The sequence below is a fragment of the Falco punctatus genome (genome assembly GCF_963210335.1).
Source record: "Falco punctatus genome assembly, chromosome: 8".
Lineage (NCBI taxonomy): Eukaryota > Metazoa > Chordata > Aves > Falconiformes > Falconidae > Falco > Falco punctatus.
Window position 1 is genome coordinate 14845234 of NC_137588.1, and position 24314 is coordinate 14869547.

Genomic DNA, 24314 nt, shown 5'->3' on the forward strand with positions numbered 1-24314 from the left:
TGCCATTCCACACACCCACCGCAGTGGCTTCTATACCTCTGCAAGATGCGACATTTGGGGCAGCCATAACGTACACAAAGAACAGCTGTTTCTGTGCCATTTGCAACAGGACTAGGTCTTTGGCATAGGATTTCTGCTGTCAGACCTCACTACTCCAGGCTCTGCTTCTGGCACTAAACACTAATACCTCCATGTCTGACCCGGTGCTACTTTAAAACCACCACCACAGTACTGGACTGTGATTGCTCAGTGACACTGTACGTAGTCCTTGGGATTCAGGGGGGGAAAAAAAAAAAACAACAAACCCCCCCAGGTTATCCATTCTTTCTAATGATCTACTGATCTACTCACTGAGGCAGCATAAGGAAGGCTTTCTATGGTGTGTTTGAACTGATATATCAAAGACAGTTGCTCAAAACATCCTAGCTGTGATTAGTGGACCATGACTGCTATTAACTTATAAGGAATTCCAGGATCACCAGACTGTGGTTTGCAACATATTATTACATTGCCATTCAATGGTGGTGTGCAGCCTCTTGACTTGAAGAAAATGGAGAACTAGTCTCAGACTAAAAACTAACCTCACCCAATTCTTTCAAATAAGCTCTGCACTGAGCTCTGGCCAAAAGCAACCAGAAATTTCTTCTGTTTTCAGTCTGCTCTTTGCAGTCTTTTTCTTTTTTTTCTTTTTTTTTTTCCCCATTCATATTTAATTGCAGAATTCACACCTGGCCAGAAAAGGCTAGGAATGAACCAGTCATCGTCTGCAGTGCTCTGACCTGCTCCTGTGTGATGCTGCTACGTGGCAGCCTTTTGAGGGGCGTGTGGAATGCACTGTTGCTATCTAGACTGGATTTTATGCCTGCAGATGCCCAGGTTTTCTCTTCTTTGTAAGGTGGGGAATGTAAAGTGATTTGCTAAAGCAGGAACAGTAAATCAATAGCAGAGAAGGGGAAAAACCCAAATCTCACAACACTCAGACCCGATATTGCTGGTGAGTCTGCCACTCCCCTGTTACAGCCTGACAATAGGGATGATATCCATTAAAAAGGCTGTGTGTAGCTAAGGCAAACAGTTGCTCATTAAAAACCTAAACCAGTTCCTGCAGAAATCAAGGTAAAGCCTCTTACTGCCTTTACCAGGCTTTGGGCCTGTCCCTTAAGAAAAAAAAAAAAAAAAGCAAAAAAAAAAAAGCTAATTTTTTTTTATATCATTCTGGCACCCTCCTTACATTCACTAAACCTTCTAACTCCTGCATCCAGACAGCAAACCTGTGACAGAGAAGAGCACTGCTAACCCCACTGTGTGATGAAAAAACCCGCGACCAACACTCATACCCCCACAGAGATTTGAGACCCACCTGTCTGGGATGAGCCTCTGTCAATGGGGTTGCCCGCAGTGAGCTGCAGCACTGTTGCAAAGAGAGCCGAGGGCCTTGGGCTCTTTGCTGACAGCACAAGCTCCTCAGCGCCGTGGTTATCATCAGACCGTTTCAGTGGGATTGCTCTACTACTGTCCTATGGCATCCGTGCTAAGTGGGGTCAGCAAAGATGCAAGGGGCTTAAAGCTGGAGCGTGGCTTACGCTGCACGCTCAGTAAAGGCACATGTTCCTGACACTCTTAGCTAGATCCTGAGCCCAGTTAGTGAGGAGCCACCACAGCCAGCCCTGTGCCTGCTCCCCAGAAGCTGTGGGGGACTCACGGGTCCTGCTCCCTCCCTCGCTGGCCAGAGAGGCTGAGTAATAAGCCAGTACACCACCACCTCCTCCTCCTCACAATCAGGAAGGAGTGGGAAGAGGTCTCTATCTCTAACGCTATTGTTCCCAGTGTCACCAGCTGGCCCTCAATTAGTCATCATGCCAACAGGAAACAAGGTGCAAAGCCAGATCTGACTCCTATGTGCCGGATGTCGGTGAGCTGGCGGGACACAGGAGACCCCATGAGACTGCCTTTGAGGCCATCACCTTCTGCAGAGCCTGGGCTTGGTCTGTCCCTCCAGGGAGAGGCTCTGGGGCACAGGGAAGCACAGCTGTGGAGCAAGTGGTGCTCTCACAGCTCTGCGGGTGGGCAGCAGGCAAGAGACATGTGAACAACCTTGAGCTGTTAACCTATGCGCTGGTCTAACGCCATCACAGCTAACCCATTCACTGACATTTCGTTTCAGAAAATGACCTGGGCTTGACAGGAATTATGAACCATACAGCGGATGCTGGACAGAGTTAGAAAACGGTAGAAGCTCATTTGAAGAGAAGTTGAGCTGCAGTGTCATGTTACCCAGACTGAATTATTTCCTGTAAGTTAGAAATGTTGCTTCTGGCTACCCATGTCACAAATGTATGAGCAAGCAAATGCCTTCCTCAACATCTCATCTCTGACTTCCCCTCTTTGCAAAGTTAAAGCTCAACTCCCGCAGTGCTGCAGGAGATGCAGTCACTTCCCCTTGCATCCCAGCAAAGAACCCTCCCCAAGCTCTGGCGTTCCGTAGTGCTCCAAACATATTTCTCTTTTCTAAGCATGTTCTCAATCTCAAGATGAACTGCATTGTTTCTAAAATGTTTACTAATAAGCTAATTATACATACTTTTCAAAGCATTTACTAATTAGCTGTCCATAATTGCTGCCTTGTCTACTCTTAACCTTCACTGATGGAAGGATGGTTTCTTGCAACATTATGCTCGTGTTTGAAGGAGACGGCCAAGAGAGCCAGGCTGAACGCTGCAGCCACCAGCTGCCTGCCTGTCCGTGGGCACTGGGGCTGGCTGCAGCTCCCCCCTGCCGCCTGAGCAAGGGACTCGGGCCAGCATCTCTGCTGCTCTCTAGGAAGGATGCAGAGCTGTTGCATCCCAGTGCCAGGCTTCCTGGAAGCACAGGAGATGGCCACGCTGCCGTAAGAGGCCTTGACTGAGCCCACGGGCCTCACCCTTTGTACTGTGGCCTGGGAACACCAGCATGTTACTGCCAGTGTCCCCTGGCAGGTGGTGCTCTGTGAGACGGGCACTGGGAGTGTGGTGTCTTCCTGTGCCAAACCTTGGCCCCTCTGCCCTTCAGGCTGGGAGCAGGGGCACCTCCTGCCCTGCCCACCCAGTTCCCAGCACAAACCGGGATGCTGAACATTCAGCTCTTTTGGAACCACTGTGACACTTAGGAGGTCACAGTGACAACTACATACGTCTTCTCATTATGGTGGCTCCTGTTCCTGCTTTTGGAAGCCCTCAGGGCTTGACATGGAGAGACGATGTCAGGATGGAAGAGCCCGACTGTGCACCTCTGGGCTGTCCCCGACTGGCCCGTTTTTGGAGCCCTGGGCCCCTGTCTCCAGAAACCTTTGCCAGCACTTGGCATGTGCCACCAGAGGGGGCTGCAAGCCACAGCAGCTGTCCCCCAAGTCCTCCCCAGGCAGGGATCCGACCGATCACATGCAACCCAGTTGCAGCATGGGCTACAGCAAAACCCGCTGGCATCTTCTGATTATCAGTCAGGGTGTTTTTTGTTTTTTTTTTAAAAATACCATTCCTCTGGCGCAGATGTTATGATTCAGCTGAAAGGTCTTCTGCTTGCAGCGGGAGCACGAGCTCATCCGCCGTAGTCTGGAGGGAGTGTGTCTCTGCGGTGTCTGTACAGCCACGTCCCGGCACTCAGTGGCAGCTCTGCCCAGCCTAATCCTCTGGCAGAGTCAGCCGAGTGCAGCCAGGGATGGTAGAGCCAGTAGTAAAATCTCAGGAGGGAACTTTTAATAGTCCAAAGAGAAGCCCAGCAGTGGGAGGGAGGCACGAATGGAAAAGGTGGTTATAAATGCAGTGATTCACTCAGAGCTGAGGTTTCTGACATGTATTTTCCAAACAAGCACTGCAGATAGAACAGTGAAGCGGCAATTAGGAAGGCGCAGGCAGCTCAGCTACACAACTGCACGAGCTGGGGGACAGCCACCCCTGTTGCACACCTATTGCAAATGATTCAGGTCTCTCCCGAGATCACAAATAAACCCCAGCATGCACAAGGCTGCCCAGCTACCGCCATGCCACGTGGGGAGTGGAAATATTTTGCCGCCACAGCAGCAGCAGCAGCAGCGTGCTCTTCTCCCCTGGATGCCACTTCCCTGTTCAGAGAGCAGATACCGACGGCACGGGGCTGCAGTGCCTGAGCAACAGCTGCGCTTGCAGCACAGAGAAGAAACGGCGAGCAGACAGGCCATTACAATTATTTCCAAATAGTTTGGCAGGTCTTTTATCAGAGCATCAAACTTCCCTTTTGGCTTTGCCATTACTGCTGTGGCCCCATGGCTGCAGGACAGCATGAACAACAGCCCAGGTCCCATACTCCCTGTCACAGTGTGCCCACCCTCCTGCAACAGGGATCCCTGCTGTGCTGGCACACAAGAGCCACAAGAGCAGGAGGCCAATTTTCTTAACCTGAAGTGCCTTCCCAAAGTAAGGCACTTCCTCAGAGCAAGGATAGAGTATGAAAGCGAAAGAAAGAGCAAAGAATGTTCTGGGGCTTCAATTACACCAAATTACGTCTTTCATGATAGTGAGGTGGTGGCAGTGCAGTTACTTCTTAATGCAGCTGAACACAGGCAAAAAAAAAAAAAAAAAAGGAAAGCCTAGATGTGCCTCCAGGAAAACAATAGCAACAAGCAGTACCGAGCAGCTGCCCCTGGCTGCCACCTGAAGGGCGTCCATCCCCAGCTGATGCTCCCGGGCTCCAGGCAGGGAGGGCTGGCTGCCCAAGCTGCTCTCCCCAGCCAGCGCCAGCAGCACCAGGTACACAGCCCCGTTCTGGCCAGCTGCTCGCCGAGGGGAAGTCACTGACCCTTCCGCAGAGGTCCCCAGGGTGCCAGGCACCGTACAGAACTCAGGAGGAAACGCCTCCTGTCCCAAAGGGAAATCTAAAGCAGATACAAGGCCAGAAAGGGCATAGTACAAATAAAAAGACTTTTTCAGACACTTTTGTAGGCCTTGGAATGGGTTTTAGGAATGTAAATGTTATGCTTTATGAGGGAGAAACTTTAGCCTAATAAGGTAAAATGAAATGTTGAAGGAAGAAGCAGCAGAGAAAGGGGTTATGGTGTTTACCTCTGGCAGCTGGAAGCACACAGGGCCCCGCTCCTGCTCTGAGGGCTGCCAGGTAGCAATACCAGAGCAGGGGGAACCTTGTCTGCCCAGAGACAGAATGCCATAATGGGGTTCATCAGTGTGTCACCTTTGTGTGAATGTGCTCTGTATTAATGATCCGATATCAAAAGAAAGGCTCTGCCCTGAGATTGTTTCTTTGATGCTGAACTGTAAAGGTTCCCACCTGCAGCTGCAACGAGGCCTTTACTTCTTAAAAGCCCCTCTGACACTCAGATGAGATTTATTACCAGATGGTCATCTATTAGTACTGCTTAATGCCCAAGCATTACACAGTGTTAATACTTGTCTCCTGGTAGGTCACTTAAAAACAAAAATCTCCTCCTCCTATCAATTTCTTTCAGGCCATGTTTATCACGCACTGTTTTCATTTGGTTTGTCATGCTTCCTGTCCAGCACTAGCACCGTCCACAAAGTTCTTTCAAGCCCACTCCTTTGCAGTGTTGCATCTGGGGAGCAGGCACCCAAAGTCAGTTTGGCTGGGGGCTGGCAGAAGCCCAAGTGGATGAACCCTGTTTCACCTGTGCACAGGTTTGCAGCTGAGGGAAAGGAGGCGCAGGCAAACTTCACTTTCAGGAGAGGTTTGGTGTTAATACCTCGTTTCTAGAGAGCCACGTCGCTGCAGGAGCTGACCTGAAGGGGAGACCCTGACAAACGCTCCACCATTAATGTCCCATATTGGGGACCAAAACCGTCCAACTCAACTCTTTTTGCTTTAACTAAAGACTCCCTCATGCACATACATGCAAAACAGGAAAGGGTGAGACCACATAGCAGCCACTCAGATATGACACGGTAAAGTAGAAAGCAGCAAAGGGACAACATCTCCGGCATTCAGGCAGCCCCTCCAGCACGCACCACATGCGGCTTGGGACCAGATCCTGCTCTCTCACAGGCAGCAAAACACAATAGAAGTTGTCGAGGGTGCTTAGAGCTAAAACTGACAGTTTCCTACATGTGCAGGAGATGCCAGGTGCCTGTGGGGGTTTCTGGCTCTCTGACCAACCTGGCTTTGCTTGCCTGAGACCCTGGAAAGGCAGAAGCTGGAGTCCTTCCTACCCAGCTCAACCCCTGCCCCGCAGACAATATTACCCTGCCCAATACATATTGCATACTCTGCAGACTGCGAATATAGGCCTATAAAGCTTTTATTACTGTGAATTTGGGGCAACTACATTAGCTATGAGAAGGCTATACAGTTCAGCTTGTGCAAGCAATAATAAAATCTGATAGCAACCATCATTCTCACGTGCACTGCAGAGGCCTTGTGCTCATCTATGCTCACACTAAGCCTTTTGCTGCCTTCTCCCCTCTCCAAACACAGGCCTCATGCTGCAAAGTGCTAAATGCCTTGCACACACCGTGACTTCAGGAAAAGTTCATGGTGCTCGAAGCCTTATTAGCCCAGGCTTTATCTGTAGGGGGTGATGAGATCCCCAGTGACATCAATCAACACACCTTCATTAAGAGTTAGAGGAGCTATGCTGATTTATGGTGGCTGAGGATCCAGCTCTACATTTCATAACCTTCAGTACATCATCAAACCCATGCAGAATCCTTTGTTCTCCACAGGACTGAATCTACAGCCCCATAAATGCTTCCGCTGTCCCTCTGTCCTTTTTGCAAACAGAGTTCCCCTCTCCATATATAACCCCATTTTAATCAACAGGACCAGCATGTCTGGCAAGACTGCTGTGTCAGACCTGTTTTAGGAGACTCCAAGCTCCTTCACAGCTCAGGCATCCCTGTAGCTGGCTGTGGATTCCAGATTAAACACACAGGTTTATACGTCTGCTGAGACCATGTTATTAACTCAGCCTTTTATGGTGCCCTTTGATGCCATTAATTACTCTTTACTAGTTGTTAATTGTTTTTCCCTGACATCTAGTTTCCGAGTCCCTTCTTAGAAGGCCAAAAAAAAGCAAACAACCTCCAACCCCCCAGTTTACCAAACACAGCAGAATAAGCATTGTGGAAAGTCAGATCTAGCCCAAACAGCTCAGATCCCCAAGCCCCCAGCCTCACATAGTCCAAGCCTGGGTCTCCAGCCCAAGGGCTCTCTGTGCCATACCTCTGCCTAGTTACACACGAGGAAATTGCTCTGCTCTCTCAGCATGGTTTAAAAGCGAGTCCACTTCAACACTGAGAAAAACAAGCTGCCTTTTAACCAAAGTCAAACTCAGGTTGAAAGCCAGTTAGCTCTTGCTTTTAGGTGATATCAGGCTGAGTTAAGAACCACCAGTTCAGTGCAGAGTAGACTCATCCTATGGGTCAAAAGCAGCATCTTAAAACCCCCCAGCTGGTAGGCACACTTCCCTCTGAAAGGCAATGAGATACAGCACTATGGGGGCTCAAGGATGATGCTTGTTTTCACACGCAAGGAAGCATGAGGCTCATACTGCTAGGCAAAAGCACGGAGAGGAGGTGACTATGTACTAGAGAGGAAGAGGAAGGCTCTTACTTGCAGTCGTGCTTTTCAATTTCAAAGTGAGGGTTGAAGTTGAGGATAATCTTCTGGTTGGATTCAGGGGCGTAGATGACCCACTCGCAGTTCTGGTGGGAAGGGTAGTCATTGGGGTACCCCGGGGAGGTGATGTACCCGGCATCCTTGGAGTTCAGGCGGCCCCCGCACGGCTGAGCTGCAGAGACACAGAGGGGAACAAGGCATTGAAACGGGTTCTGGGCATCGGTTGTGCACAGCAGGTCCCTCCAGGCCACTGCTAGGGGTGGTCTGATAAAGGTCATTTTCTAGGCCACTGACATCCATTTGGTACTCTAACATTTCATATTAATCTCTGGGCAAGGGCAATTATCCTACACAACAAACCTACGCCTTTTCCCCTCCACCTCCTGCCACACTTACACACCACATTTCACACAGACCAGGAAAGATAAATAAATGCTCTCGCTGAGGCAATTACAGAGCCATAAAGTAAAAGACAGACTGATATCAGATCATCTGGAGCCGCCTCATTTTGTCCCTTCTTTTGCCTTCTTTGCAAGCTGCTCTGTGGCAGTGTCCCACAGCTGCCTCGGGAGAAACCAGCATTTGGATACTGCAAACTTGACACAGCTGCAGGAGTGCAGAAAGCTTTGCCACTCCCAAGGAAGGAAACTGAGGCACAGTGGGGCTGATGGCGAGCTGAGGCCCACCCATGTGGCCAGTGGCAGAGCTGAGGACAGTGTCCAGCCCTCCCGGCCCCAGCCTGCAGCCCCACGACAGCCCTTCTCCGCTTGCTGTGCTCTCCCTCCCCAAGCCCGTCTGCCCTCACAACCCCATCTTGGCAGACTGGCCTCCCAAAACCTTTCAACCTAACCCAGCCATTGGAACTGCAGACATAGCAGTGGCGGTTTTGTGGGGCTAGCCCGCAAATGGCTGGCAATGGCTGCGTGGTGAGCAGAGGAAGCCTTTCAGCTTTGGGTTAGAACAGGCCCTAGAGGGTGATTTCATCTTCAAAAAAACATTTAATCTCATGAACACTGCAAATCAGATTTATTATTACATTACTTGCTGGGAGGAAAATCTGCATCACAGGGTCAATTGATAACGCACTACAAATCCCAACAAAGTCCCTTTCTCCACGGGGCCCCTACTGCGCGCATCTTGCTGCCCCCCCTCCACCCCCTGCCACCACCCTGCCCCAGCACCCTGGCCCAAGAAGACAGCACTGCCTCTCCACACCCAGCAAAATGGCCAAAACCCAAAATCCTCCAGAGATCGGGCTGTTCCTGTCCCTCCTGCGGCAGCCCTTGCTGCAAAGCCCCGGGTCTGCCCAGGAGAAGCAAAGCAGCACAGACTTGTGTGGGTTCAACCCTACACTGCAAGTCTGGCTCTGTCCCTCTGCCACGGGGTCCACCAGGCCCCGGGGGTGTCCCCTGTCAGGCTGTCACAAGTCTGCCTGCTCTTGGTGAGGACATCCCAGCCTGCCTTCAAACTGCCCTCTTGCTGGTGCCAACGCCAGCAGCAGCGGCGAGGCAGGGCACCTCGGTAGCAATGCTTCCTGGAAAAAAGCACTGTTGAATAAACAACCTGCTGCCTGCACGCTGCCTGCAGAAAATGCACATGCCCTGGGCAGGAACAAGGGCAGCAGGAAGGCCCTTTGAGGGGGATCAAGGCTTCCCTCACAATGAAAAAGCGCTGTCTCAGTTTCCCCCTTGTTTTTCATGCCCTTTAGCACATTCATTCTTCAAAATAACTTTCTTCTCACACACCCAAAGGCAGCTCTGCAGCCCTCCCTTTTTTCTTAAAATAATCCTGTAAGTATTCTGAAAAATACAAGGGGAAAAATCGCAACACTGCCATGGAAGAGCTGAGAATACCAAAAAACATCTGGTTTTGTTCCACAGGAGAGCTTGCTCAACACACAAACATTTACAAACCTACGTTCTTGCACAAATCTCTTCTCTCAGCAAGGCATATTTGCCCACACACGTGTCTATGTGGGCTTGGGGGGCGAGAGAGAGAGAGAAAGGGAGACATTCACATGGAAGACATTCACGGACTTGTTGACATCAATGTACAAATAGACGTGTAATTCACACTTCACTCATGTACGCACTTTCACACCTTCTCCTAAAAATTCACACCTCATTTGCACACATGTCCACCCCCTCCAGCAAAAAGAAATATTCAAGCTGCAGATTATTTTTCTTGGAAAGGGCAAAGTCTCGAAACAATGGAAATACAGTCAATCCTTCCACACCTCGTCATCCCCTCCCTGTCTTTTCAGCTTTCACACACATGCTACCCGCTAGGCTGATACCACCAACATCACCCACCACTCAGAAGCTGCTAGCCCCTTACTCGTGCCGGATACTGTGAATACTCTGAGCCGTTGCAACTCAGCTCGTTGGAGGGGAACTGCAATGTGAACAGGGGTGTCAGGCTCCTGCTTGCTCCGGCTCTTCCCTGATAAATGAACTCGGGAGCAGAACCCCAGGTTTACCCTGACCTTAAGACTAAGGAAATCCCTAGGCTTGATCCTGATGTCAGGTCGGCTTGGTGCCCAAGTTACACTGCTGGTGCTAGTGAGGCCAGCCTGAGTGGGGGGCTGGAGACCAGCTCTCTGCACCTGTGGTCTCTACAGCAAAATGAGATGAGCAGGTGAAACCACTGAGTGGACAGGAGCAGCGGCCACATAGCTCAGGTGTTCACATACCACCAGGAAAGTTTCACCATCTTTCTGCAGCAGGGAAAGCTTTCCACCTGTAGGAAAGTCTATCCGTGTCTCTCAGAGGAACAGATTTTGTCCTTTTATTCATCCCTCCCCAAGAAGGACCAGAGAAACGAAGGCTACTTCAGTACAGTGCTGCATTGTCCACACACAGCACCAGGCTGCATGGTAGGCAGCAGCATACCAGGGAAACCAGGCCTTCCTAAGAGTTATTAAAGTAATTCTGCCTCTTCAGATATCTTTGTAATTGTTCTGTCAGGCTTTTTCTCTTTTGATTCACCGGTATCTAACAGATAAACACCTGCAAAACCAACAACAACAACCAAGTATCTATCACTGTACTGACGGGCAAAGAGTTTGCCGCAGCAGACATGCCAGCCACTGGCTTTCTGTATAAAATCAGGCCAGTTTTGTACACCGTAGAGAGCCAGGCTTCTACATAATTATGTCCTTTCAAACAGACACACTGAATCCATGTTAAAAGAAAAAAAAAAAAAAAGAAAAAAAGGTGAGCGGCATGGCTACTGCCCAGGCTGTATGCTTTGGAAGACAGACACGTTCCACACCCGATGGGCTCTGGAAGGTTTTGCCAGCCCTGAATCCACATAAAATTAAACTTAAATTCTGAAGCATAAGCCAAGTATCTCAGGAGCATGGGACATCCCATTGCTCAGTAAGCAAAATGTAGTCATAGAAAGCAAACTGCCGGGGCGCCTGCCAGCCTGCGTGGTGCAGGGGCCAGTGGAGTGCTGTGCTGATGGTGAGGCCACAGGAGAGCAGCCAGGCTCCTCGATGGGGGCTACAGAGGTCGACACTTCCTGGCAGCGTCAGAACAGACTGTGTTCAGGATGGGAAATCCCAAGATCCCCTCCTTCGTTAAGGCCCACCACACGACTTACATTACCTCAGCAACCCTCTCCTTGCAGGACCATCCCAACAGGGAAACTACACCAGAGGGCAACCACCAAGCCGCAGGGATGGGAAAGGAAAAGGACAACAACCAAGCCGCAGGGATGGGAAAGGAAGACCTGGAGAAGTTCATGAGGGCAGACTCCTGCAAACACCACACTTACAGCAGGCAACTCCAAAGTTTCCCACAGAGATGGGTATCAGCAGCTGAGCTCCTCACCCTTTGCAAGGGGCAGACCCCTCTTTCCCTGCCCTGACCCGCTGGAGACATCCAGGCTGATGAAGTCTCCCCCAGGCTGCAATGAGCAATCATCACTCCAGGGACCCAAAAATAACAGTGAGGCCCCAGGAACCTCCACCCACACTTGGGGTTTTTCAGCTCTGCAGCTCATCAGTGCATGCTGAAAACTTAGGCCAGGAGCAGAGCGTTCTCCTACTTGAATTTCCTGCCTATTAAACCCCTCTGGATTTCCCTCTCCCCAGGAGAGCAGGGCTCACTGTTATTGTTGGACCTTCAACACAGAAGCTAAAGCCAACTCTGCCTGTAACAAAAATAATCATCACCAGAGAGGCCCATTTCATAACAAACACATACTACAGCCTCTCAGAGCTTGTAGCGTCCAGCAGAAAACTATCATGTGTTTTGATCTGCTGGGTTCAGTTTACTTTGAGGATGTTAATCTGGGCTGCGCACAAAATTTCATGTGTTCTTGTTGCCTTAGAGGCAAGCAGCAGGCCCTGCTGTTTGTGCTGCTCAAGAAAAGCAGCCTTCCAGGGCAGCAAAGGAGCAAGGGAGAGAAATCCTGGGAGTTCCATGGCAAAGGGGTGCATCACCTAGCCTCGTCACTCACTTCTCTTCTTCACATAAGGGCCTCACAGCCCAAGTCCACACTCTCATCCAACCACTGCAGATGATTTCTACATCCCAGGATTCAGCGCTGGCCAGAAGAGATTTGTCCTGCCAACCCTCCAACAGTGCAGCAAAATACGGGTCCTAGCACACATGACCTACTGCTCTCAGAGCTGCTGCACGTGGTGGAAGCCCTTGTGCAGCAAACCTTGTATTTCAATCCCACTAAGAGTCAAATGGCTCTTCAAGAAGTTAAGTTTTTCGATGTCCATGTGCATCCAAAGCACTTGGCCAAATCCTAGTAGGGAGAGGACAAACAGATCTTTTCTGCTGAGGATTTATTACCATTAATGTTCATTCTGCCTTGTTCCCCAGGCGCTGGCTCTGGGGGACAGTCCGGGCACGGCTGATGTGGCAGGGGTTCTCACCCTAAACTGGTAAGGTATGGCACCACTTGCGCATCGGGCAGGAACACAAATGCAAACTCTCATATTTAAATGATACAGCTTAGCCATTGGCCAAGGAGACAGACACAGTGCAGAGGAAGCTAATACAATTAGGTATTTTATCCCCAGTAGTATAGATCATTTTAGCAGAAGCATGTTTGCTTTGGATTGAGAGATAAAGCTTCAAAGGCTTCCTGAACAAATTAATGGACAAACACACCCAAACACCACAAAGCACTTACACACACATTTCATCCCAGAGTAGCACACACATCCATGTCCTGGGATTTCACACAACCAGGGAAAAGCCCCCTGGATATTTCATCGAGGGCCTTTACCAGTTTAACTAAAATTTCACTTAAAAGTGGAGGCACAGCAAAGCAGAATTTAAAGACTGCTTTTGTGATCTAAACTAGGGTTTTGTTTGATTCAAAGTGTCTCAAGCCTGTCACGAGACAGGCTCATAAAAACACTGTCTGAGCTTAAGCAAGAAAGGAACGCGCCAATCCATCAGTTGAGGAATGCAGCCATTTGACCACTTCCTAAGGCAACCAGGGAGGGATGCAATATATTCACTTTATAGCACTGGACAGCAGTGAGAGGGGAACGCCGGAAAGCTCAGCAAATGGAACAATTTAGCTGTGAGCCTTTGCAAAAAGGGATAATTTAAAATTATTTTTAAATAAGAAGGGAGTGTTGGAGGAAGGAAGAGAGAAGAGGAGATTCTGAGATTTCTGGTACTTGCACTTTCTCTGCCATGTTAATCCACAGATGAATTAACTGGAAACCTGAAACAGAGACCTACTCAAGCTTCACTGTGGAAAATGAGAGGGCCAAATCCTGCCTGCAAATCCAGGTAATTTGCTTTGAAATCACTGGAGTTGAGCTGATTTCCACCCCTGCAGTTCTGAATAGCTGCCTTCTAGGGGCTGGCATCACTTTGTACCACTTGAGTCAGTGGCAACCTTGACCTTTAAATGTTGCCACTCCGGGGTTTTGATGGTGTCCCTGCTGCACCCCCAACCTGTATCTTTGATGACATTTTATATCCTGGTTTTACATAGTGCCAGCTCTGCTAACTTTGTTATTTGTCATCTTCTATCACAGGCAAATGCAATTCCAATAGGGCAACTGGCTTAATAGTGTTAGTCTTTATATAGATACATGTGCACACAATTCTCCCGGCTTGCCTGCAAATGTAATCGGTGGGCCTGGAATTACAACTCCTGGCTACTCTGGTAATCATTCGAGAAAGTGCCTGAATGTATGAATGCACATACAAGGGAGGGGGATAACTGCACATTGAACTTGCTGGAATCATGCCCATTTCTCCTGCCTCTGCGTTAGGCTCCCCAAGGGTTTGAAGTCTCATGGAAACACGCTGCCATCACTCAGGAAATAGGTAGCACCTCCAGGAGACCTTTAAGCCGCAGACCAGGCAGTTTCTGAAGAAACCTTGCTGGTACCGCAGGGTGAGGAAACGGAGACTTGAGGAAGCTTGAAGGCTCAGAGCAGAGGCAGAAATAAAGCAGAGGCTCCCTGCATGGCAGCCTGCCACCCTACCTACAGGCCACACTAGGAAATAAAACAAGGAGGAAATAATGTGTTGAGCCACCCGTGTGAATGCTATCAATAACAGGTTGGTTCGAGGGCCATAGAGGAAAAGCAGGAAACATTTCTAATTCCACATGTTGGAGAAAGAGCCAGGGATTCACCTAGGATTCCTCTCTAAAGAGCTTCAGGCTTCATGAAAGGTGTTCAGTGCCTCTGAAATACTAATTAGTATTACTATTACGGTGATTCTGAGAAAGAAAAAAAAAAAAAGCCTACCTCATCTACCCCCCACACCCTCCCAGCTTCCTTGCACCTTTTGAGTCCATTTGTCAGGGTCCATTTGAAACAGAATCCCGGCTTTCCCCACCAGGCAAGGACAGTTTATTCATGCCTCTTCCCAAAGCGGCTGGCAAAGGCTCTCTGAATCCTGCAACACCCCTGCCTCAGCCCTCCCTCCCAGGGGCCCTGTTGGAGCTGCAGAGCAAAAATTCAATGCCTTGGCAGCAGGCAGCCCCATGGATGGGATGGAATGGGATGGGAAGCAATGCCTCTGGAGCCACCCGGGAAGAGGCCCCACTGCAGCTCGCTCCACGCACGCTGCTGAGCGGCAGCTTCAGCCTTTACAATGGCTTGCTCAAATCCAGCTACTGGTGAGCCTCACTACTAGTGCCGAAGCTATTACACATTCTGGCGAGTGTCTTAAACACATTGTTTCCTGCTGAGCACATATTCAGCAGTCAAACAGAAAGAGAAAAGCAGGAGTGAGACTGGGGGTGTGCATGAGGGGGAAAGTTGCCAAGGGGCTCTGGGCGCAGGAGGGGCAGCATGGGGAAGGGAAGGATGCAGGAGCATGCATGAGTCTGCAGCAAGGTGGAGGGGACCAGAGGGGCTCTGTGTGTAAGAGAAGAGGTACAGATTTGCATGCTTGTGAAAAGAGGAGGAACCAGGGAGATAGTAAGTCTGTGTGTATGTGCTGTTGTCCACAAGGGGTTGGGGTTTTTCCTCTGTCCGCTCCCCACAGGCATCCCCTAAAACCCACGGTACAAAGGAGCCTTTCAACAACATGTAAGCAGAGTGACAGTGTCCTTTTGGCTTCACCATCTTCCTAGGAGGGTTGCAGGGAAAGGCAGGCACATTCAAGCCCCACACAGACAACACTTCACAGCTAGAGATGACCCACCAGTACAGCTGGGGCTGATGTCTTGCCTTTGTCTCAAACACAAGGGGAGAAATCAGGGCAGGTTTCAAAGACTCAGAGCCCAGCACCTCATCTCCAGAGCCCGTTTTCTTTGGCTCATCAAGTATGAAGAGAAAGGGAGAAACATTCAGACAGAAAGTCCCTACAGTCATCCATCCCTGCAAGTAGTACTTCAGGCTCGCTACCTGTACCCCTTTCCCCCATCCTGTCTGGGGAGAGGCTGCCTCACCAAGGCTGCGGCCAGGGCCCCAGCCCCCCAGTGTTACCCTAGCTGTCCTCCCCCATGAAGTCCATGGGCACCGCCTGCACGTAGAAAGGGTTACAGAGCCGAGTAGTGATTTCGAGTGTTTGGCCCTGTGCCTGCTGACCTCGTGCTGACAAGCCTCTCGTCTGTGTCTGTGCTTGTGTCTTTTCACTGCACAGGCATCGAGCCTGGCTGAGGATCTGGCCTTCTGCGATTGCGAGTTGGCTCAGGCAGGGAGAAGGCTGACCCTTTGATTCTGAGTATGATTAAAACCATGCTACTGTAGCGCTAAGCCGTGCGCAACACTGCTAGCAACAGCCCTGATTTATGTTGTTGCTAGTATTGCGGTTTCTACCAGGGTGTAGACAGGGATTTTGAAAATAGCCCAGCTACCTCTTTGTCTGTGTGTGTATTATAATTAGGAATGTGTCAAAGGGCTGTTACAGAGTGAGGGTAGACCTGGAAATGTTCACACCCCACTTCTGCCCCCACCTCCGTGCCTACACCGTCAGCCCCAGCTTGGGTGTGTGCAGGCACATCAGCTCTCTGCACTTCCCGGATTAGACAACTGTATTCCTGAGACCCCATGGGGACACAGTGGCGGTGACTTCACCACACAATGGAGAGCAAGTTTAGCAGCTTCCAGTTTGCTCTCAGGCTGCTGCAATCTGCCTCCACCACCATGGCTAAATGCTGACTTTTTCTGTTTCGATTTCAGATAGGATCATGGGTCTCAGATATAGACGATTTATTTTCCTAGCACAGCTGGTCTGTCGGAGGTCATGTAATTTGGCAGCAATCCCAGTGCTTAAAAATTAATTTTTCCTTATTAATACAACTGGGGGTCCCACAGGATAGTATCCCAGCCTTATCTGAACCTGACAGCTTCCTAAACCCCATGAAGGATGCTTTCTCCTCTCTGGCTATCTGCAATACAAGGCCACCATGTCCTGGAGCCTGGCGGCACCGGAGGTTTCTGCTAGGAAACCAACCCACCCGCCTGCCCAGAGCAGCACGCTGCTGGGGTGGGGAGCGCTGCCTTCTATGCCCCAGCAAAGTGGGTTGCTTTCTCATTTTAACCTTCTAAGCCATGCAAGAGGTACCAGAGTAAATACTGGAAAAGGGGCTGGAGGGGGGAGAAGGAGCAGGGCAGGGAGATATGAAGCATCTCCATAGAGCCCCCTGGGACCTATATGCCTGCCTGTCACTCCGGACACCCCGTTTTTTCTGCAGCAGGAAAGTTAGGAAACCAAAACGCAGCACCCTGTCCTGGGTCAGAGCCCCCCACTTATGCTTGTATCAGTCGTGTTCAGTGATGCTCCTGACAACTGTCTGATTCTTAGGCTAAAAAAGCTTTTGTTCCGAGTAAAAGCCAAGTTAACGGCACAACGGGCAATAGGCATTACACTCAGCGCTTGAGTGGGTGTGTGTGTGCATGTTTCCATGTGTGCAGCCCCGTGCCTGCTGGGCAGCAATTTGTTTTGGCCCCCCTCCCCACCTTGCTACATCTCTTAAGACATTACCAAAAATACTAGCTTTTAAGCAAACTGTTTGGAAGACTTCAAGAGTGAGCTTTGCTCAGAGCTGCATAAACATCATCTGAACAGCTCAGTACTTGGGTCACTCAAGTCTGTTACTTTCTTACTCGATTGCTTTTTACGGGAAGATTAAAAACACACAGCCATCCAGCCTTCAGATTTGTCTTCCAGGGTCTTCTACCTACTCCCCTCCACGGTTATCTCAGGGTTTGCTTGGCTAGATACAAATTGGCAGCTGCGCTGTTTATCTCTTACTGTAGAAATATAGCATGAGGGTTTTTTCCGTGTGGATTATCATATTATTGTCTATTAAAAACATCTCCCCTCGCTACTAACCTCCCTTAGGGAACCTTAAGAGGGACTTTCGTAATGGGGGAAGGCTTTCAGATACACCAGATTGAAACATAAATCCATCTACTTCTGGCATGTTTTTCTTACTAGGCTGGCTAATTTACTAGAGCCGAGCATATCCCGATCGGGGTTCGTGTCCCGTTACCCCATACCTCTGCTCGCTAGACCAGCAGTAAAGTCATCTGACAGGCTCACAGCACCACAACATCTCGGCAAACAGCCGCTGGTGTCAGCCTCAGGGAGACAACTTCCTCGCTGGCTCCAGCACCATGTGATGCTCTGCTTAGCTGGGAAAACCCCGTGTTCAAATAAACATTTCTTGCAGCGACTGAATGGCCTCAGAGACAGGGTTGCCTCATGCACCCCTTCCAGTTAGAAGCCCTCACCCACGCAGGACAGAAGGGGACGCACACAGAGGCAGGCACAGGCAGCCGGCCGGGCTCAGCAGCCGCGGGGATGCAGCCGGGCTGGCAGCGCACCCTCGGGTTACAGCCCGGGCTGCCTCCGCGCAACACCCGCTCCAGGAGACCAGGCGCTGCCTCTGCAACAGGGACCCTCTGAAAGCCCGTTGCGCTCAGCAGGGGCCTCCCAGGACTTTGCCCTTTCTCTTCACCCCATCGAGTGCCTATTCATTTCTTTTCCTATTTGAACAAAAGATGGGATTTTTTCCTTTCCTTTATAACCATAAGGAAGGACGCGATGCCAACCGGCAACTGAATGCACACGGCGTGTGTCTGCCGAGAACGTCTGTGCTTCGCTGCTGCTGCAAAAACGAGGGACTTTCTCAGGCAGCAGAGCCTCTGCCACCTCCCTTGTCAAGGGGGAGCTGGCGGTGTGCCCCCCGGGGCAGGAGAAGGCAGAGAGGCCGGGGGAAGGGCAGGGGCCGCCGCACGCACGCCGCGCCTTTGCCACCTACCGCTGCCCGGGTCAGACCGCGGCTCAGGACCCCGCGTCCCCGCGGGCTCCCGGAGGCACGTCCCCAGGCCCCGGCTAACGGGAAGGGAAACCCACAGCCCAGCAGCTGCTGGCTTGGCACCGCCGTCCTGCCCGGCAGCTCCCGGGCTGCTGACCGCAGAAGGAGCCCCAGGAGAGCGGCGGGCGGCTGGGTGAGGCATATCCTTTTCCTCCAGCGACTGCTCCAGGTGGGGACCCTGCTGTCCCCATTAGCCAGCCACAAAGCCAGCGGCCGGGGAGAGCAGGGCCCAGCCTCAGCCCGCCCTTGCCCCTCTCCTGTCCCCAAGCCGAAGCTACGCAAGCACCGGGGCTTCATCCCCGCGCCTCCCGACAGCCCAGCCTAGCGCTTCAGCGAATACCAGAAAAACACACTCGCGCCCCAAAACGTGCCACGAACCCGGCAGGTCCCGGGACACCTCGGCGTTTGCCAAGTGAGCGGGGTCCCGCACGCCCGGCGGGCGGCCTTTCCCGGGGGGCTGCCCGGAGGTGCCTCCAGCGGGCGGGTGCCGCCACCTCCGGGCAGCCTCGCCTGCTCCCAGCGCCGCCCGGCACGGCTGCCGGCTCCCTGCCAGGCGATTTTAAATTTCTCCCCTAAAGTTTCCCGAGGTTGCAACCGGGCATACGGGGCCGCGGGCATCCGGATGCGGGTGTCCGAGATGCGGCTAGTCCCTGGCGCTTCCCCTTCCCTTCCCCGCGCCCCCACCACAAACACCCAGCACGCAACTTTCCAGCGCGGCTCCGTGCCCTCGCCCCTCCGTGCCGGGCGACGGGAGCTGTGCGGTTTCACCGGCTGCGCGCCTTGCCGGGGGGCTGCGCTATCCCCGCCCCGCCACACCCAGGAACCCCCCCAGCCCCGTGCTGCCAAGGCTGCGCGGCGCCGCCGATCCCTCATTTATTTCCTACGAGATGCCCGAGGCCAGGCAAAGCCCCTGTGCGTCCGTCCGGGCGCCCGAAAGTTGGCCGGGCGGGCGCCCTCGCCCGGGCGCGGCTGGGGGCATCCCCCGCCCCGGGGAGCGCCTTACCTGTCTCCGCCGTGCCTCCGGAACCGGGCAAGCACAGCCCTAGAAATCCCCACGCGAGGAGAAACGTATCCATCCTTCGGAAGAAATTAAAAAAAAACAAACCCAAAAACCAACGCCCGAGGCTGCGGGGCCGGGCGCGCCGCGCCCGCGTGGGCGCCCCACTCGCGAGCGGCTCCGGCGGGGCTCAGCGGGGGCCGGCGGCAGCGGCCTCCCCCGGGCCGGGGCTGCGGGGCGGGCGGTGCCGGCCGAACACCTCTCCCCTAGGGCGACCCGCGGGGCCGGCGCCTCGGCATCCCCCGGGGCGCGGCGGCGGTGCGAGCTGGGGCGCCGTCTGCGCCTCCTCTCCCTCCCCGCCGGCGCCTCGCAGCCTTTTCAGGCAGGGCGGCATGTGGCTGTCAGCGCCGCGCGGCGGCCCCGCCCCCCGCGCCCCCGCCCGCCCTCGCCCCGCCCCCTCGTCCCGCCCCGCCCGCGGCCGCGGGGAAGCGCGGAGGCTCGCGCGGCGCGGAGCGGTCCCGCCGCGCCGGGCGCGCCCCGGTTCGTGGGTACCGTCCGGCCCGTCCCCCGGGCGGCCGCGGCCCCGCGGCGAGGGCAGGCGGGCGGGCTCCGGCAGCGCCCGGCTGAGAGAGCTGCGGGAGAGCCGGGCCGCGCGAAGGGAGACACCCAGACATTGTCGGATGGGGGAGCATCAGGACAAGGATTGTCCCTGCTCCTGGGCTGCCGCCGCCGCCGGCCGAGGCCCAGAAGCGCCGTGCCTCGGCCGCCGTGCCGCAGCGGGAGCGGGAGCGGGGCGCGCACGCTGCCTGGCGCTGACGCACCCGTGTTGCGGCGCGCAGGCTGGTGCGGGGGCAAACGCCAGAGCTGACCGGGGAGGAACGGCCACCGAGAAGCCCCCGCAGCGGCTCCCCCGCTCCCAGCCGCTCTCCGCACGGCGCTCCGCAAAACGCCAGCCGAGCGCGCTCGGAAAGTTTCCTCGCCGTGCCCCTGGGCAGGCCAGGGGTCCCTGCCTGGGCCGCAGCCGCCGGCACCCCGCGTTCACTTGCAGCTTACCCAGACGGACCCCAGCGGGCTCAGAGGCCAGTGCCTGGCAAAGTGGGGGTAACTCACACCTTCCTGTTTGGGAGGGGACATTTCAAAGCACACAAGTGACATAAGCCCTAAAACGCCGCACCAAAACAAATCTTTTATGCTGTTGATCAGTCCCTAGATTATAGACTCCAGCTTCCAAACACACATAGACAAAGGGATTAAAACTGCATTACCTCCGTTTTTTTCAGTTGGTAATTAGTAAAGAGATACTGACATGTGGCAGAAGTGAGATACATCATTGTGTGGGTGAGAGGGAAAGTACAAACGTTTCACTGGTATTCGTTTAGGGTGATGAGACTAATTATTTTGTACTCTGCTGTCTATCAGTTACGGGTAGCATCACCAGCTCGCGTCAATGAAATGCCAATGCCAACCTGCTTGAGCACATTCACACAATATGAACGCACTGAGTTCCTCCTAGGCCAGTGGAAGTTCATTGTCAGCAACAGATCTGGCCTGACAGATGGATCGGGTATTTCAGCCGTTACCCCGAGGGCTCTAGCATCCCTCTTCCCTCTCTGTGTTTTGATACCTGATTTTGCATCTTCCCTGGCTCAAATGTGCTCCGACACCTGTTGAAGTCAATACAAAGCCGGTGGCAACCGAGTCTACTACCTTATTTACTGTATTTTGATGTGGAATTATGCAACTATTATTTACTACTTGCTTATAGTTAGACTACTATCAAGCTAGCAAAGTGTGATTTTTTCTGTGTATAAATAGCCCTCGCATATCATAACACAGATATCAGAGCGTAATATAAAGGCACAGCATGAATCGTTCCTCTCTTGAGATGTACATGGAGAAGGAAGAGGTTACCAAGCCCTAACAATTCTCCCCCTAATACCAAGCAATTCTCCGCCCATTACACTCAGATTTTCCCCTGGTTAAGGCCAACAGAAGACTGCAGACACAACCCTGAACTAATATCAGCTCTGATCTGCTACTCAGTGAAAGGAAGATAATCCTAGGAAAGACAATGGTGATGGGAAATGAAGTTAACCTGCTGCTCCACAGAGGTTTCTCTCAGCTGCTTTTCAACAGCTCTCCACAAATCCAGCCCTGCGTTTAGTGTCAGATCTCAAGTCTCCTCTCCACAACATGCCGCTATCAGGAAGAGAAAAGCACAACTGAAATACCAGGCAGTGCTACTGCCGTTCCTACCACTTCAGGTATTCAGAACAGGATGATGACCAAACTGATGACACCTGCTAGTCCAGCTCAGGTACAAGAGTGATGAAAGTACTTCTTTGGGGAGCATTTAAGACTCAGAACCTTTCCCAGGTTTGAAGGAACTGAGCACAAAGTAATGCTGTGCACCTTGAACTTACTTCTGTCTGTTCCCAGGGGCAGCTGCTGCTGCTGTGGGCATTGCTCTGTACCCCAAGCAAGGCTGGACCTCATCAGCTCTCCATGCCGGAGAAGTCCTGCTTCTGCCAAAGGGCTCAGGGCTCTGGTCTCTGTTCAGTCCTCCTGCGGATATTTAAAACCCACGAGTAAGCACTTGCCAAACCCATTGGGAACTGCAGCATTTTTCCATATCTGTATGTCAGAAACATCCAGAAAACCTCACTGAAAATGAGACAATATGTAATGTAATGGTACTGTAACATTTAATGTACCATCTGCATTAAATTTGGTTGAAGAAATTTTGCAGCCCAAGCGTTAGTCAGAGCTGTGATGCAGTGAAATTTCCCCATCTCTCTTCTCCCCTCCAGCAGAAAGCATTCCCCTCCTCAAGCGGTTGCTTAGTTCCCTGCTGCTGACCCAAGGGCCCGCATACCTAGGGCTTTCCCTGGCACTCTTCAGCTCTGCTCTTCTCTTCCCTCTAATTGCAGCTCCTTTTCAACATTGATCATAAAGCCTCATTTATTTTCAATCACAGCTTCCTCTTTCTAAATGAGTCCTCCTCACCCCATGAACTGACCATCAGGAGGTGTCTGTAAAGCAGGAAACCCCTCAGCTTTTCCTTAGAGCCTTTCTCAATCCTGATTTAAAAGAAAATAAAAGCCAGGCATCATGTATTCCTGTAACCTTCTCTGGGCTCCAGAGTAGCTGGACAAACAGGGTCTCACCTCTAGTTTTATGTCAAAACACACTGTTTCCAACGCAGAACTTGACAGCCTTCCAGAGAAAACAACACGGTGGGACTGAAACAGGGTTAGGAATGAGAGTGGGGAAAAATGATACCCGGCCTAGATAAAACCGTAAGTATTGTCAGTCAGCAGGAGAGCAGGGACTCAGATGTTTTTGGCAGGAGAGCCGAGGAATGGGAGCACAGGGCATGGGGGCTGACAGCGTCGGTTGTCTCCGCAGCTCCTTGCAGGAGCAGAGACTTCTTGCTGCAGTTTTCCTCCTCCAGACAGTGCTTTGAGATCCTCAGCTAAAAAGCTCTAAGTGCATCATATAAAGTGTTTTTATTAGTCTATCAGGTGCATGATTATGAGATCTCATTTTATAGCCACAAATAGCCAATAATTACCTTAGCATCCCATTAGCCCTAGTCTTCAGCCAGACTATTTGCTCGGGAATTTGTCCATGTTCAAAAAGCAGGCCAATACCCCAACTTGGAGAAAGACGTTTGGCACGTTGCATTCAAGCTCATAAACTTCCACTGTAGAAGTGGCTTAATTAGCAAGCTGCCCAGTTAATTTTTCATGGGGAGTAGCACCACGGCTGCTAATCTGCAGCTGAAAGCAGCGGCTGCAGGGAGAGCTCAGGGGCTGCCCCTTTGGCTCTGCAGATGCTGTAGCAGGTCATTGGCTCTGCAGATGCTGTAGCAGGTCAGCGCTTGCCTACCCCACTCCTTGCCCACCGTTACCGCTCGCCTCCTCCTAACACGTCTCCCCCCTGGATTTTTCCAGCTGCCAGCCTGACTGCAGGGCAGCGGGGAGCTGCTTCCTCCCCCGCCTCTCCTGCTCAGATATTTCATACAAGAGCAGCGCTGCTGGCGCGCAGAGGCTACTCCAGCGTTCACGCTGCCCAGCTGCGGTACGGCCTGAAGCTCAGGCGGCCACTGCGGACTCCTGGCCAGTACTGCCCTGGCCGCAGGGCCAGGAGCCGGTGGAGGGCTGCGGGGGCTGCCAGGGAGCAACACCTCTGCAGGGAAAACACGGGGGTTGCTGAGGCAGCCTGGAAAGGAGAAATGAAAAGAAGGGAGGAAAAAAACTGAGGGAAAAAAGAAAAGTGCTGAGAAGGGAGGTGGCGAAAGAAACAAAGAGACGGAACAAGGGGATGGGGGAAAATTAATAAACAGCAAAAAACAGGGAAGAGAACAGAGGAAGCAAACTAATGGAGTTAAAATCCATCATCGGATTAGTGGAGAGAGGGAGAGCAGTTCCTCTCGGCTTGGGAGGTGCTCAGCTGCGGGAGGGGCGCAGGCGTGATGCCGGGAGCCTGTGGGGGGGGGTCGGCAGTGCCAGCTGGGGGGAGGAAAGCCCCTGCATCTTCAGAGTTAATAAAAAAATGCTTTTAGACTTCAGCAGGCTGACTAAATTAGGCTGAATATAAAGGTGCTGTATTATTTCTCAATACGGCAGCAGTATGAAAGGAGGCAACAGGTTTCTTTTGAAGCAGCTGCTGTGTAATCCAGAGCTTTCAGGTGTACTTCAACCAAACGCTCTCCTGGTTTCAGCAGGTTAACTTCATTAAAGGCTCCATCTACTGCTTTAATGTTCACTGAAATCCCGCTGGGTGGGTACATTAGGCAGAAATAACCCCCGCAAGATGATTGCGTGCTGTTGTTTGGCACAGTGAACGGACCTGGAAGGGGAAATGGAGTAGTGGAAGGGGTCACACAGTGACCCAGGCTGGAGAGGACAGATCTTGAACTACTGTAGCACGCCAGCAGGCCTGGCCC

At 52.2% G+C, this 24314-nt stretch overlaps 1 protein-coding gene across 7 annotated transcripts in view; it reads right to left on the minus strand.

Annotated features, from left to right (window-relative positions):
- Positions 1-19746, minus strand: part of NRP2 (neuropilin 2) — a 90739-nt gene extending 70993 nt beyond the window's left edge. For 5 of the 7 annotated variants that reach the window (XM_080400141.1, XM_080400139.1, XM_080400138.1 and 2 more), the window contains exons 1-2: positions 19370-19746; positions 7591-7768 (exon numbers count right to left, since the gene is read on the minus strand). In XM_080400141.1, coding sequence (XP_080256267.1) covers positions 7591-7768; positions 19370-19442 — 251 coding nt within the window. In that variant the 5' untranslated portion in view covers positions 19443-19746. The remainder of the gene's footprint in view (positions 1-7590; positions 7769-19369) is intronic. The other 2 variants (XM_080400142.1, XM_080400140.1) reach the window with 1 other exon arrangement.
- Between the last annotated feature and the right edge of the window lie 4568 nt (positions 19747-24314).